Source organism: Sardina pilchardus, chromosome 6, assembly GCF_963854185.1.
Source record: "Sardina pilchardus chromosome 6, fSarPil1.1, whole genome shotgun sequence".
NCBI lineage: Eukaryota > Metazoa > Chordata > Actinopteri > Clupeiformes > Clupeidae > Sardina > Sardina pilchardus.
The window spans coordinates 17,967,131-17,981,641 of record NC_084999.1 but is presented as its reverse complement, the minus strand read 5'-3'; the positions used below and the strand labels follow the sequence as shown (position 1 = coordinate 17,981,641).

At 41.5% G+C, this 14,511-nt stretch overlaps 2 protein-coding genes across 2 annotated transcripts; both read right to left on the bottom strand.

Moving 5' to 3' along the window:
- Positions 1–520: 520 nt before the first annotated feature.
- On the bottom strand, positions 521–9,295 carry rab11al (RAB11a, member RAS oncogene family, like). The gene is made up of 5 exons (XM_062538819.1): positions 8,885–9,295; positions 6,293–6,488; positions 5,542–5,735; positions 4,866–4,946; positions 521–2,963 (listed from the first exon to the last, which is right to left on the bottom strand). The coding sequence occupies exons 1-5, from the start codon at positions 8,922–8,924 to the stop codon at positions 2,824–2,826; spliced, it is 651 nt and encodes a 216-aa protein (XP_062394803.1). The 5' UTR covers positions 8,925–9,295; the 3' UTR covers positions 521–2,823.
- Positions 9,296–10,185: 890 nt separating this feature from the next.
- Positions 10,186–14,319, bottom strand: rab25b (RAB25, member RAS oncogene family b). Its single transcript, XM_062538818.1, has 5 exons — positions 14,049–14,319; positions 11,780–11,975; positions 11,065–11,258; positions 10,858–10,938; positions 10,186–10,750 (listed from the first exon to the last, which is right to left on the bottom strand). The coding sequence occupies exons 1-5, from the start codon at positions 14,083–14,085 to the stop codon at positions 10,626–10,628; spliced, it is 633 nt and encodes a 210-aa protein (XP_062394802.1). The 5' UTR covers positions 14,086–14,319; the 3' UTR covers positions 10,186–10,625.
- Positions 14,320–14,511: the final 192 nt, after the last annotated feature.

Here is a 14,511-nt window from a genome sequence, read left to right as displayed (position 1 = left end):
ATATTCCCGTCTGTCTTAGGTAGCTTTCAGAATCTTCCAGCACAGTAGATGTGCTCCATACCAATTTTACATGAATAAATACATACATACAGTAGTGATCTTAGTGCTTTAGGTTTAAGCCAGTCAACTCCTAGTCTCAGTTTCTGGTTTCTTTGTGGTGAGTGAGAAGAGTTGGCCCTCTCATGGCCAGCCATTGCTTAAAAGTCTTCATGTTGATTTGTTTTGCTTTGTTTCTATTCCGTGCAGTGCCCTCGTCAGGCATGTCAGATTGCAGGTTTATTTCCTAGCACGATTTTTTGTGAGTTATTTTCATTTGTTTACTTTTTGGGATACTTTTATTAATGTCTATATGCCATCTAGTTTTGATTATTTTCTTTATTCTATGAAATTCAAAATGTATTGTAAATGTTTCTAATAAAACAAAAAATAATCCTCCGTCATGTTGCTGTGTACTAAAGATATGCTTTCATGCATGACACATAGGAAATGGAACAGAATCAAGACTCCTTGGCCACTTGACTAATAGCAAATTCATTTTATTCATACATATTTATTCCAAATATACATAAAGTTATTTACCATTAAAAATGTCTACCCACTACCAACCCATACCTGCTGAGCAATGCCACTAGTGTTGCCAAGCCAAAGTTATGAGAAAACGCACTGGATTCTACTGCAATCACATCATCAGGATTTATCCAATTAACAATGCTTATGTATCTACTGCATAGGAGAGTTGTTTTTGGTTGCATTACCATTGATAGCATTAGGCTCTGGTTGTTTGACATGTTAGAGGGAAATACAATTGAACTGACAGTGTGTCTGTCTGCGCCGGAGCATCGCAGCAGGCACCAAGTTAATATTGACCTTCACTGCAGTGACCTCGACTTTGAAACACGGCCCCCTACCTCCATGACAGAAGGGGTCTTGGTTGAGCCAATCCCCCACCACCACTACCGCCGCTGCTGCTGCTGCTGCTGCTGCTGCTACTGCCACCCTTTGGTCTGCCCCCTTTCCCCCGTACCACCCTGCTTTAGCCAGCACTCCAACATCCAAGCAGGAGGGAGAGCAGGGCCATAATCCATGGGATCTCCCATAAGACCCAGCTCTCTTTAGGTTACGCGCAGAAGACAGGGATTTCATTTACAGTGAGACGAGCGTATAACGAAGCCCATCAGACATGCATAGGACAGGCCTGAAGCAAGGAGCTGGGCCTCCCTGCTCCTTGCAACCTAATACATGCACACAGATGATGAGGAAGCAGCCTAGAGGGAAAACAGAGGGAGCGCTGCATGCCAATTTGCTCCGAGTCAGACCCTTGAAACCTTTCCGTCCAATAGAGATGTGGCTTTTAGAAACCGGAGATGCACCTTCAAAACAGTGTCCGGAGGCCACAAGCCCCTGGTGCACCCGTTTAATGACTTAAAACTAACAGTACAAAATGTGCAATGCATGGATGTGTTAAGTGTGAGGAGGAAATAAAATACTACGTAAAAAAGAAAAAACACATACAGTGAATCCAACATTGTCAGAGGTAAAAGAAGCTTCCAGTAAAGCAAGTACAAAAAATTATTTCATAACATGTGCTCGTGATTTCTTTTGACACATCCTTTCATTAAAAGAAATTGATCTGCTATACTTGACAGGTCTTTCATGGCATTCCCCTCAATCAAGTGTGCATTTACTCGAAGCTGAAATGAATCGCGTACAATGATTTCATCCTTAAAGAATTTCTTGTGAATTTCATGTGAATCTGTAGTCACAAAGAGAAAAAAGAAATAAAAGACACCCTTCATATCCCAGAAATATTATTAAATAAAAAAACCCAGTGTAGCTTTGAGATGATTCTCTGCGAGACGAAAAAAATAAAACAAAATCCTCAGGTCAAACAATACAAACCAAAAAACGTTCATATTAACATTAAATAAATACAGTAGGGGATGTCAAAAAAGCAGTTAAGCCAGAACTTTGCTGGAAGGTAGAACATAAGGTAATCTTTGCCATGTGCACAATGCGGTCAAATGGGTTTGTTTAAAAAAAAATGAACTGTGATTGACTCCATAAGCACAATTTCCCTTTATGGTAATTCAGACATTGAGCCTAACTGGGATGACATCCAGTATAAACTGCTATCTGCTCTTGCACCGTGCCCTCGCTGAACGTTTATCTCATACTTCTATCTCGGCTGCAACATCAGATGTGCAAATATGTGCATGGGCCCAAATTTCACGTACACGTCCAGATGGATGAGAGAGAGACAGTGATCACAGTTAGCGGAAAGACTGTACTCTGCCCCAAACCATGGCTCATTGTGACCCGCCCATACAATCGTATTAGTGTGAAAGATAAGAGGTATGGTGTTTCAGGAACAGACTAATCAGTATGCTAACCAAATTCATTTAATTCTACATTCACCCAACTCGTTCCTGGTGGTGCTTCATTTTTTTTTTGTCCACAGCTTATTGCATTTGCAGATTCTGGGGCCATAGCTGTGAAGCTTATTGCAATTGTGAGTTAACAAGAATGCATAGATAGAGTAAGGGGAGTACAGCGCACAGCACTCATGCAGACATGTGTGTGTGTGTGTGTGTGTGTGTGTGTGTGTGTGTGTGTGTGTGTGTGTGTGTCTATGTGTGTGTGTGTGTGTGTGTGTGTGTGTGTGAGTGTGTTTGGGGCAGGGGGTCTCTGTGCTGCAGTCTAGCATTCTGACTGTCTGTTTTAGATTTTGCTTTGTTTTGTGTTATGTTTTTTTGTTGCGTTTTTTTGCCTTTTCCCTCATGTTTTTTTTTCTGTTACCCAGGATCCTTAGCGTGTGCAGAACCTTCAGTTGTTCTGGCAGCAGGCGCCCTGCTTTGCTGAGCTCTGGGTGGGTTGCACAGTGATCGGCACAACATTGGAGTTTGGAGAGAAATCGGCATCACTGCGCCCAGACATCTGCCGCTGGGACACTATGTGGTAGATGGCTGTGGAAAGGAGAGGTCAGGAGAAGGTGTATGTTAAAGGAGCACATTGCAGTTCTTTCACCTTAAAATAATGACTTCAAAGTCCTTCTGATATTACACTGACCTATAATATGGAGAATGAAGTCTCTGACATTTCCAGTGCACCCTGGACACTTGATATTATATTACACTATGTAATGTTGCTAATCAGGAAGGATTGCGACCATTTTAGTCAGGTTATGACTAACTTGGTACCATCTAATAAATGGCATTGAATACTGATGCCAAAGGGCATACATATCAATTCTTCAACAGTGTCCCTTAAATACATTGTGAAAAAGAAAACAAACACACATCCACTGATGGTCTCAGATTTGGTTAGAGGCAGATGGTTAGTCCACGCTGTGCCTGACGCTACTTGCTGTATCTTGCTAGTGTGCATGAAAATCTATAGGTGTTTTTCATGCCAAGACACCTATACACTAATCCACGGCAGTCAATGTGCAACAGAGGTTTGTGAATTTCACAAACGCTTTTATTCCAGGCCTGTATTTTCGAACTGTTGTTAAAACAGCCGATCACAAAACACGCTCTTCCCGGCATCACTGAACAGCATACGTACTTAAAAACCCACATGGAAACCCCTACAAAAAAAAGCTTGCAGGTCAACTTTTAGAGCACTGCTGACAGGCAATGTTGCTGAGTGTTATTGTTAGGGCACTTGTCCACTTTTATTCATCTGGAAACAGCTCATCACAGTCATCTGATCAGAACCACAGGAACTGGGTCAAGTAATTGTCCAGAAACACTGTTCAAAAACATGCCCCTTGTATCACCACCACCTTCAGACATCCATTAAGAAGGTCCAGGAATGAGGTTGGAGTGTTAGTCCAGAGAGGTTTGAGTAGGAGTACACGCCCTTCATCAGAACTGTAAGTCCTATGATGCCAGTAAGCACCAGAGCTTAAACATAGGAGCTGTGGCATAATGAGACTGAGTTTGCAAACCCACAGCAACTCCGTTCCCGAAGTCAAGAAAAGGAGGAAGCTTCTGAGATGATGCAAGAAGACTTGATCAGTAGAAGAACAGAATGCCATGGTTGTGTTTTTGCAGGGGGAATACGGAATATGAAGGGGAAAGGAGCTGAAATTTACATTTTTTCAGTTCTAATTAAACTACAGCTTCAGTCTCATTAATTGAAAGTCAGTTGTCATACACCTCAGTTCTTAAACACTGTTTGTAAAAAAAAAAAAAAAACCTCTCCAATCAGATTTTGTCAACACTAGCTAAGCAATAACTCAACAAATAGGGTCAGGGACGCCATGTATGCATACATGAGCCATCCTGTTAGACTGCCTCTTTTAAAGGCAGGAGAGGCTCCTCTGCTATACAGTGGAGCATTGAAATGGTTGGCCCCTGTTGGATGAATTAAATGAAAACACAGAGTTCATTAGCATGGCGGCAGCTCGTTAAGGCACTTTAATCTGTCCCCAGCGCAGGACTTTACTTGAGCAGCAGGTTCAACCAGCTACCTTATTAATTTCTGACCCTTTATGCTGTATGCAACCCAAATAGCTGGGATTATTGACTCCGATACATCGTCAGATGATTTATCAGATAAATGATAACTCATCTATAAAAATGGTAGATAACTGAAGACAACTGCCTGTTTATGATTGGCTCTCGAAGCAATATCAAACGTGGTCTGGTTAAGCCATTTCTTGTATCTGGTTCTTTTGTGTGCAGTAGTAAGGACGCTGTGTAATTGACCTCAGATTGATTTCATTCATGAAACAGCGTTCACATACAATCACCACAAACTTGGAATTTGCTGCCACCTACTGGTAGCAAGAAAGGAAATGTTCACAAAATACTTGAGAGTGGATTCTTTTGGTCACCAACAGACCTACGTGACCCACTGACCTGTAAGGATAGTCTGGAAAGCCAATTCGACATTAGACGAGTCCAAAGCAGATGTCTCCAGGAAGGACAATCCATGCTTTTCTGTAAAAACAAAGACCACCATCAGAAAAAAAACACACTATTCATGGGTTTCATCAGGTCCCTTACCAGAGGTGTATAAAATCAAGCACCAAGATTATGAATGCAGACAGCATGGTGCACCTATTCCTATGAGAATAGAAGTATCTGTATTCTTACATTTTAAAAGTTTAGTAGTTTACCATATATACCAATGCAATGCTTTGCTTTCTTGGATTGGAGTTCAAGAACCACAGTAATGCTTTTGAGGTCCTATTCCATTCCTAACCAACCAATAGTGAAATACCTATACACTAAAGACACCAATCAGCCATCATGTTCCATCTTCCATTTGAGCGCCGTTGCAGGCATATTTCAAATACACTCATTTCAATTAAACTTCTTCACTCTACATCTTAAGGGCCGTTCACACCTAGAACAATGCATGATGGCAATGTTGGCAAAACATTATTGCTCTCTAGCTAATATGAATGACAACATCATAATAACAACAACAGCATACTAGCTAGTGTGATGCTTCTTTGCCGTCAGCATTGTATTGATCTTTCTTGGTGTGAACGGGCCTTTACACATGGGGCAAAAGAAGCGGACGACCTACCAGCGAAGGCCTTGGCCTCGTCCGTGGGCACCGCTCTCAGGTGACGCAGGTCGCTCTTGTTGCCCACCAGCATGATGACGATGTTGCTGTCGGCGTGGTCCTGCAGCTCCTTCAACCAGCGCTCGGCGTTTTCGTACGTCAGGTGCTTGGCGATGTCGTACACCAGGAGAGCACCAACGGCACCCCGGTAGTAACTACACATGAAGGTAGGAAGGAAATGATTAGGATGAAGGGATTATAATTTGTAGTAATATCCATTGGACCTATTGAAATAAAATAACAAGAATTCAAAAGTAAATAGGTAATAAGGGTTACATTTGTGACTGCAAATGAACTCAAAGTTGGGGAATGAACTTACTGCAGCAACACTGTTGCTGATGGCCTTTATATAGTCAACCTGAACCTTTGGTCAACTTATACAGTTGACCGACATAACATCACTGTTTTACAGTGAAAAGCAATGTCACAAGTTATGTAAGGCATAAATGTATCTATTTCTTTTTTTTTTAAGTTACATTTTTTGGGCTTTTATACCTTTCATCGGATAGGATAGTAGAGAGAGAGACAGGAAGTGAGTGTGAGAGAGAGTTGGGGTGGGATCCGGAAAGGACCACGGGGCGGGAATCGAACCCGGGTCGCCGGCGTGTGGTGCAGGCGCCCCAGCCAGTCGCTCCACAGCTGGGGCCAGAAATGTGTCTGTGAATGACTTCCATGGATGCGACTGCCCTGACAGGGGTTTACAGTGACTTACGCGGATGTGATGGCCCTGTAGCGCTCCTGGCCAGCTGTGTCCCAGATCTGCGCCTTGATGGTCTTTCCCTCCACCTGGATGCTGCGTGTGGCGAACTCCACCCCGATCGTGCTCTTGCTCTCCAGGTTGAACTCGTTTCGGGTAAAGCGGGACAGAAGGTTGCTCTTGCCCACACCGGAATCCCCAATCAGCACCACTGCAAGGTTGGACCACAGCACAGTTTCATCAGTTGTTGGGAATGGAACTTAAATGCATTAGCAAGTACTCGTGCGCAAGTGAACATTCCATGCAGGGAAAGAAAAACAAATGCTGTTTCTCTTCTCTGTAGTAGTGGCCTAATACATAGTGGTGCACTAATGCAACATGAGCAATGACTTGTCCTAAAACGGATAGTTCCGGTCATTGATTATGATTGGCTGAATCGCGTTCGATGCCGTCGTAAAACCCAACAAAAAACGTACACACTGACAGCATTTCGTTCTATGGTAATGAGCTACAAAAGGTAGCTATGCATCTCGATGTTGCTTGGCAACCATTCAGATAGAGGAAATATATTTCTAAATGATATTTCTATTTATTTCAAAATTACATTTCTATTGAGCCTAACAACACCCCTTAGCTGTTCTTTCAGTGATTTCCCATTCCCTTTTCTTGACTGAATAACAGTATATAAATGTGTGGTCAGTGTTTGTAGAAATCACCCCTGTGTCCTTGTCATGACTTGTTGGCTATTGCCATCTAAACCGTGCTACACAAGTATCATTTTCCATTCTCAAGTAAGCCTAACAATGACTGAATCACTATGGAATCCTTCAGCCAAGACAAAACGATCCTCTTCTCAACAACACTGCACTATCTTTGTGTCCAACCAGTACCACATGACAGTCTACCAAACTTGATCGTTTGAGTTCATTGCACACCGACACACAGGGCCATAGTGGCCGTTTTCCACTGCGACTCCCGTACGACCCAAGTCATGCTCCCAACTGTGACGCAAGCAAATGACTGGGCGTCAGCTCAGCTGTGCCACTGGACCGAGGGTGTGTTCCCCCAGATCTCTTTTGACTGCTGAATGAAAAGCCACCTGAGAAGGACGCTCCCCTCCCATCCTCCTCACCCACATACCATTGTGAAACGCTGCCTGGGTTGGGTGTCTGAGTGCAAAACAAAGCCGCAGAAAGAAAATCGCAGCCACTGCCCCATACTGATCATACAGAAATAACGATTATGTTAAGGTGCCAAAAAGTACTAGTGTTCGATGTGGCTCGCAATTGTTTTGATGCAATCTAGCATTCGGCACAGGCTATAACTCCAAGCAATAAAATCAATATCACAATGTTGTTATGACAAACAGCCACTGATTCAGAAGCAGAATAGACTGCCTTACAGCAACACTGTGAGGGGTGTCTCTGCATGGTCTACACTAAGATAGTTTAACACCAACTAGGCACTGCAACTATGGTAAGATGCACCCATATCTAAGAGCATCTTTAGTGTGAAATCACCACATTCTAACTCTAACCAAAGTCTTCTGTTTGTTAGATGACATCAAAAGACAAAGTGTTTGTGTCACATATTATTCATCGGAGCCATTTCAAAGCGAGGGCTCTAACTTAATCACACCGGCATAAGCATACACACAGCCATGCAGACACACACTCTTCCTGATAGTAATACAGGTCTTTCCAGTTAGACAACTGCAGAGCCCGTTCCACTTGGAAACAAAGGGGCACACACTTACTGCATTTCCTCTCTGAAATCAGAAACAGGTCATAGAGTGAAGTCTGTGATTAAATGTAGATCAATTCATATACAATTTTGGCATATATACATATAGAACGTGTCAAATGACAAATTGTATTCAAATGTATACTAGGCTATCCAATCTAGATATTCAGCAGGTACATTTTGGTAAGTGTAAATGTATCAGGTGAGACAAATATACTCTAGATGATCTGTCTGTCCATCTTCTAATAACAGAGGTGACCAGGAATTTCAATAGCCAAAACAAGGACACTGACAGCACCTAGGTCCACCTCAGGGTGACTCATCGCGATGTGTCATTCTGCCAACTAAATTCCCGATGACCACCTTCTAATGAGATTGCATCACATGCCTTGCTACAGTTGCTAGTTGAATAGCTATCATTTGTAAATTGTTAGTTAGTTTTAGGTTTCCAATTTGAACTGTCATCTACCATTTTTTTCCCAAATTCCCTCATAACGCACAAATTGATGCAACTTAACGCGGGCAGTAGTGACACTAGTAAAACTGTTGACTTCTTCATCTGTATCAACATGTTAGCTAAACTAGCAGCATATTGTTTGCTGGCGAACGTCAGCTGATTTTAACATAGAAAATAACTCGTTCACCTTTGTAAAAGTGATAGTGATCCTTTTGGCTACTTCACTGATTAGTTTGGTAAAACGATCACAGTTAGCATGTAGACTAGCAAGCGCCAACAGCATTAGCTACTAACCTTGCTAGCGTAGCTGCTATCTCGCTAGCTAACTAGCTTTAGCTAGCCAATTCACAAGGTAGCTAACTGTGCTAGCTGTGAGGCAACGTCATCGTTTAATGCGGAGGGCTCACCTTTAAAGAGGTAGTCATATTCGTCTTCTCTCGTCGCCATTTCTTCAAATTGCTGTCCAGACAGCACCGAGTTTCACCGATTAGATATCTTCTCGGGCAACGTAATTTGTAACGTTAAGTTGTGACTTGTTGACTCCCCTTTGGCTAACAATTCCTAGCCACTTTGTCGCGTGAGTCAATGCAAATTCTCATCCAAACAGCTCGTGACAACCCACAAGCTCTTCTTTGGTTTATCTGTAGCACTCAATGCAACTAAACTCCAAGGTCTCTGCTTCCGAAATAATTTAATTATATTCTTCTGCATCTACGTTTGAGAGGAGTGCAAGAACAGAAGCCCTGAAGCTTTTGGAAAGTTTTTAAGCGACCTACTCCTCCACTTCCGAGCGGCGTTGTGACGAATGCGCAGTCCCGCCCCTTGTTTGACTGTCAAGTAACAGTAGCTGTCATTGTCTCTACGATGATTTGTCAGTGGTGCTTTCAGTCACGGGTTGCTTCACTGACTTTACCTGAGTGTTTTTTTCCCCCCTGAAAAGGTATGCGGTGCTCCAGGTTTCTTGAAACCGAGTCTACCTGTACATCAGAGAAACAGACTGTTAACTGGCTGTGACCTCACTCCCACATGATAACTGCTGCTGTGGTGACACGTGGCTTAATTTTATGTGTGACAGTCATGGTACCAGGTAGGTGTGGGCTAGAAAAGGCCTGTCATAATAATTGCAAGACTAAGCAGCCATGTAGTGGTGGAAAGAGAGGTGGGAAAACTATCAATTCTGTGACCATGGTAGGCCTAAGGACTGTGCCATGATGTGGATGTTTAAAAACATTCAGAACATGTTTGATGATGGTAGAGGTTATTGTTTAAGTTGTTTATGACAATATGAGTGTATATTGTAAATGTATAGGCCTAGTGTGATTTTTGAATGTCAAAAGCCATTGGTGAATCAACATTTTTAAAGGTGGATAAACTCTAATAAGAGGTGGATAAACTCTATTTCTGACATCTTAGAGGAGTACTCAAGTGTTCAGACTCCACTACAGCCCTCTTTAGTAACTTAGGTTACCATGTCCTTACAGCAATGAAGTCGATGATGGAAAATAGGCCTATCAGCCTAGCATTGACCAACATTTTCATAGTAATAGTCAAATAAATCATATGTTTTATACTAAACAGTGGCATAGGCCTATTTATTGACAAGATTTGCATGAATATCATACAACAATATCCGATACCCTTCTGTCTACTTTAGCCAGTGTATCATTTCAGATACAAAATTTGTTGACAAATACATGGACCTTAAAAATGTATGACAAGAATAATTTATTGTAGTGATGGGAAAGACAAATCAGATTAGATCAGTAAAATCAATTTAACAGAAAGATGTACGACAGTTTATCTTGGTAAACCTGCACTATTATGTGCTGCGGAAATGTGAAAATGTTGTGTCTCTCATTTAAAAGATAATACAAAAATTACAGCACAACAGGACAATATGGATCATAACCAGAACAGAGACACACTCACATTATTCGACTTCACAACAAGCCCTTCGTTTATCTGAGAGACAAAAGCCTATGACTGCGATCATCTAGTGTGTAATATAATTTATTTGTTCTAGTCACTAAAATTCACATGCCATTGTATAACATATTTGGCCTCTTTGAGGATGAATTTTTAGTACAAGACAACGACTTTCAGCAGAGATTTTTGAACTTTAAGGCAGTTAGAGTCCAGTTTAAAAAGTCAGACATTCTTGCAGCATGGTTTACTCTCCTCGTTATTGGTGGATAGGGCGTTCTCGCTAGTCAGCGTCACAGCACTGATTGAGCCTCTGGTCACTTCTCTGCTGGACACTTTCTTGTGGATTTCTGCAAAGAAATGAAAGTAGGCCTATTCATGTCATATCAGAGGACTTCAGTCAAGTGTAAGTCATAGTTATTAACAGAGTTAATAAGAACTGTAATGTGTAATTTACCAGTAAGGACATTGTTAAAGGCAACCTCGACATTCGTGGATTCTAAAGCAGATGTCTCCATGAACAACAAGCCATTCTTTTCTGCATCAAGGGGCAAAAACATATTTTAAAACTCTCAAATTAAATCAACTGTCCTTGAAAATATAATGGAAATTCATCATCCAAGTGGTCCAACTCATTGAAAAATAACATTCATTTAATGGATACCTGCGAAGCTTTTGGCATCCTCAGTGGGAACTGACCGCACAGATGCCAGGTCAGACTTGTTTCCTACCAACATGACGACTATGTGGGGGTCTGCATGATCGTATAGCTCCTTCAGCCACCGTGCTGCACTTTCATAAGTAAGGTGCTTTGAAATGTCGTAGACAAGCAGAGCCCCAACTGCACCCCTGTAATATCTGGAGAGAATGGCACCAAAAAAGTTAACTCCAAGTATAGGCTAAATGAGGAACACATTGACACAGCAAACGTGGGTTGACAGACAGAAAAAATAACTGTGGGGAGAATGTTTCTTGGGGTTAAATTGAGGTAAAGAAACTCTCTCCTCAGTTTTCCTGACCCAAAGGAATTCTGGTAACTTCCTCCAAATGTCATAAAATAGCCTAAGCAGCACAGGTAGGCCACAAGAACTGAATTATAATGTTACCAACGTATCAATTACAAGATGTGTTTCTCAAACAAGCTTAAGGCTATGTGCTAACATTTCCCCCAAATATTGATGCAAACATGGGTCAAATTGTATAAAACAAATTTAAGATGCTAGGAATCGGAGCATCCCCAGCAGAAAAACACCCTATATAACAAAACATATGTATTGAGAGGAAGGACAACATTTTGAGCAAATCTGTCATTCTCATACACTACGATTAAACTGAAAAGTTTGTAGCAGAGGTGTCAGAAAGCTTGAGTAGTAACCCACGCTGAGGTGATGGCCCTGTAGCGCTCCAGGCCGGCCGTGTCCCAGATCTGGGCCTTGATCGTTAGGCCGTTCAGTTGCACTGTCCTTGTGCTGAACTCCACTCCAATGGTGGTGCGGCTGTCGTGGTTGAACTCATTTTTGGTGAAGCGTGACAGCAGGTTGCTTTTGCCCACACCAGACTCGCCAATCAGAACCACTGAGGCAAAAAGAAGAAGAACAGTCAATCTGAGAATTAGTGTTCCACTGCAAGAACTAATGGAACTGTAGCAGTTCCAAATAGAATTCGTTGCAGGATAGCAATTTAAAGATAGAGATATCTTGTTATTACCGTAATTAACTATTAGCTGAGGTTTATACATTCATTTTGCAAAATGGCTTTAGCTATGAGGTTAAACATGGAAGGAATATGATATTATTGTGGTATTGTTTTTTAACTGGCATAAAACACTGTCCTGCTATTACTGTATAACAAATAGCAATGTTTCCAGAAATATGGGATAGTCTATGTCCAGTGAAGGATATGAGGTTGCATGTGAACTATGTAAAATATCGGCCCTATCCACAGAATATGTTACAAATCCTTAAATGTCCTTGATGCACATTTGAGGTTGGGCAATGGGTGAAACACTACAGTTAAGTGCTCTACCTTAAATGAATGAGTAATACCATCCAGACACCAGACACTCCCTACACATGATCTCTGGCCTCCAGCCTTCATGCTATCAGTAAGTCAGGACATGTATTTTCAACAAACAAAAAAAAGGAAGGGAAAGGGAAGGGCACTGTGGTGATCTCTTGTACATCACTGATCCTACTGTGATTCAAGACCAAACAAGGTGGCGGGGACAGTTGGTGAAATGCACTTACAAGAGAAAAAATAAACATTGTTTTGCACACTTAGTCTGACATGTGAGTGGAGAAAATACCTGAAAATAATCAGACTCTGGTATGCATTACACATGCTGGTGGCATTCACCGCCTGTTGGCAGCTGATTCATCTTTGACATTGCTTGGAGTGGAGTAAAGGGAACTAAGTAAGACATTCTTGACACTGGGGGAGATACAGGGGTTGTGACAATGGAATTATATTCATGACTTTTTCTTTTGACTCTATAGTCCCAGAACACCAAGTTAAATATTGTGTGACATGTAGCTCTGGGCCAGTTTCTTTCAAGTGCAAAATAGTTTAGTTATTTCTCAAAACATTCAAGTGTTGCTAGCTTTGTTTGAACCACACAGTAAGTGATCATAAGACCGTGTAAAGGAAACTTTGAGTTGCTCAACTTTCGTCTGTTTGGGTAATTGTTCACCACACTGGCAATGACAGACCGTTGTTTCCCTTTGGTTTTCATGAAGCAAGATGAAAACAACTACAAACTATGCTTCCCCTCCTCTACTCAGTAACCTATCTTATGCAAACAGTAGTCAGGTTGCCATGGAGAAAAGGACCCGAGACCTTGGAGCATTCCAAAAAGCTCTGTTTATACTTTTGAGAAACAGCACCTTTGAAGGAAAACATAGCAGCTAGTTCTGCTTATTTCCCATTTTTATACTTTAGGATTTAATTCCTACAACCTCTTTGGACAGAAAACATTTTATATGAACTTAAAAAGGCATTATAAACCACTCAAAGGAGATGTATGTTATCTTATCATTTCACTTGCATTCAATGAAACCCCTTAATTTTTCAACTCAAACATGATAGCATGTTTTCTCCGTGCATAACTCAAGCCCTGGGTTATGTGAAGGGCTTTAGATGCATCCGAGCGAGTACAAAAATGAATGACATGGCAACAAAGATGGTATCACATTTTGGATATAAATCATGGCGCACATGATCCATCAGATGACAAAGGAACGTCTTTTTATGGAGGCTTCACTCAATTTTATGCCACATCACACTCCAAGTATGTACATTTGGTTGAGATATTTTATTATAAACACTATTCTTCTTTGAAATGCTTTATGAAATGAATGGCTGTAATGAAATTTCCAGCTAAATTAGTGACCATATAAAGTTTAATAATAATTATAATAATAAAAACTTTTTTCCAGAGTATTTAACAATCTTATCAAACCAGCTTCCTTTATTTACCTAAGCTACAACTACTAAGGGCGAGAACCTGCCACGCACTTTGAACAGTAATTAACTGTAATAGTTTAATCTTTGTTAGTATGTATTCACTTGGCTTTGACAGCATATACTGTACCATCATGCATATATAAATATGCTTTACAAGTATCTTTAAACAATAAAGACACAACTCACCCTTAAAGACGAAATTATAAGCCTCATCTGACCCCATGCTTAGCCCATTCGGTAGTTCCTCAACAGCCTGGTTTAAATCTGGAGGAGTCTCTCAAACTGAGATTGCAGACTGATAACACCTTGAAAACTGCTTCTCTTCACCACATGGCCAAAAGACTAACAGTAAATGGCTACCATGGATTCTATCCCATTAGCATTAAACTGGTTTTCTCTCTGTTTGATTGAGGACAGTTTAGTCGTGTGTACAAGGAACTGCCTTGCTCTGAAGCCAGGTAGTTCCGCCAACAAGAGCAGTGGGGGTTGGGGGGAGGCGTGACCTACAGGAAGGCGAGAAGGCAGGTTGAACAGGTAGGACGATACATGCACAGGTGCAGCGATACAGGGCTTTTTGCTCTGCACCTGCTCAACCAATGAGATCACTTCCTCTCACAAAGAGCCAGTCATTATACCATACGGCGCCACA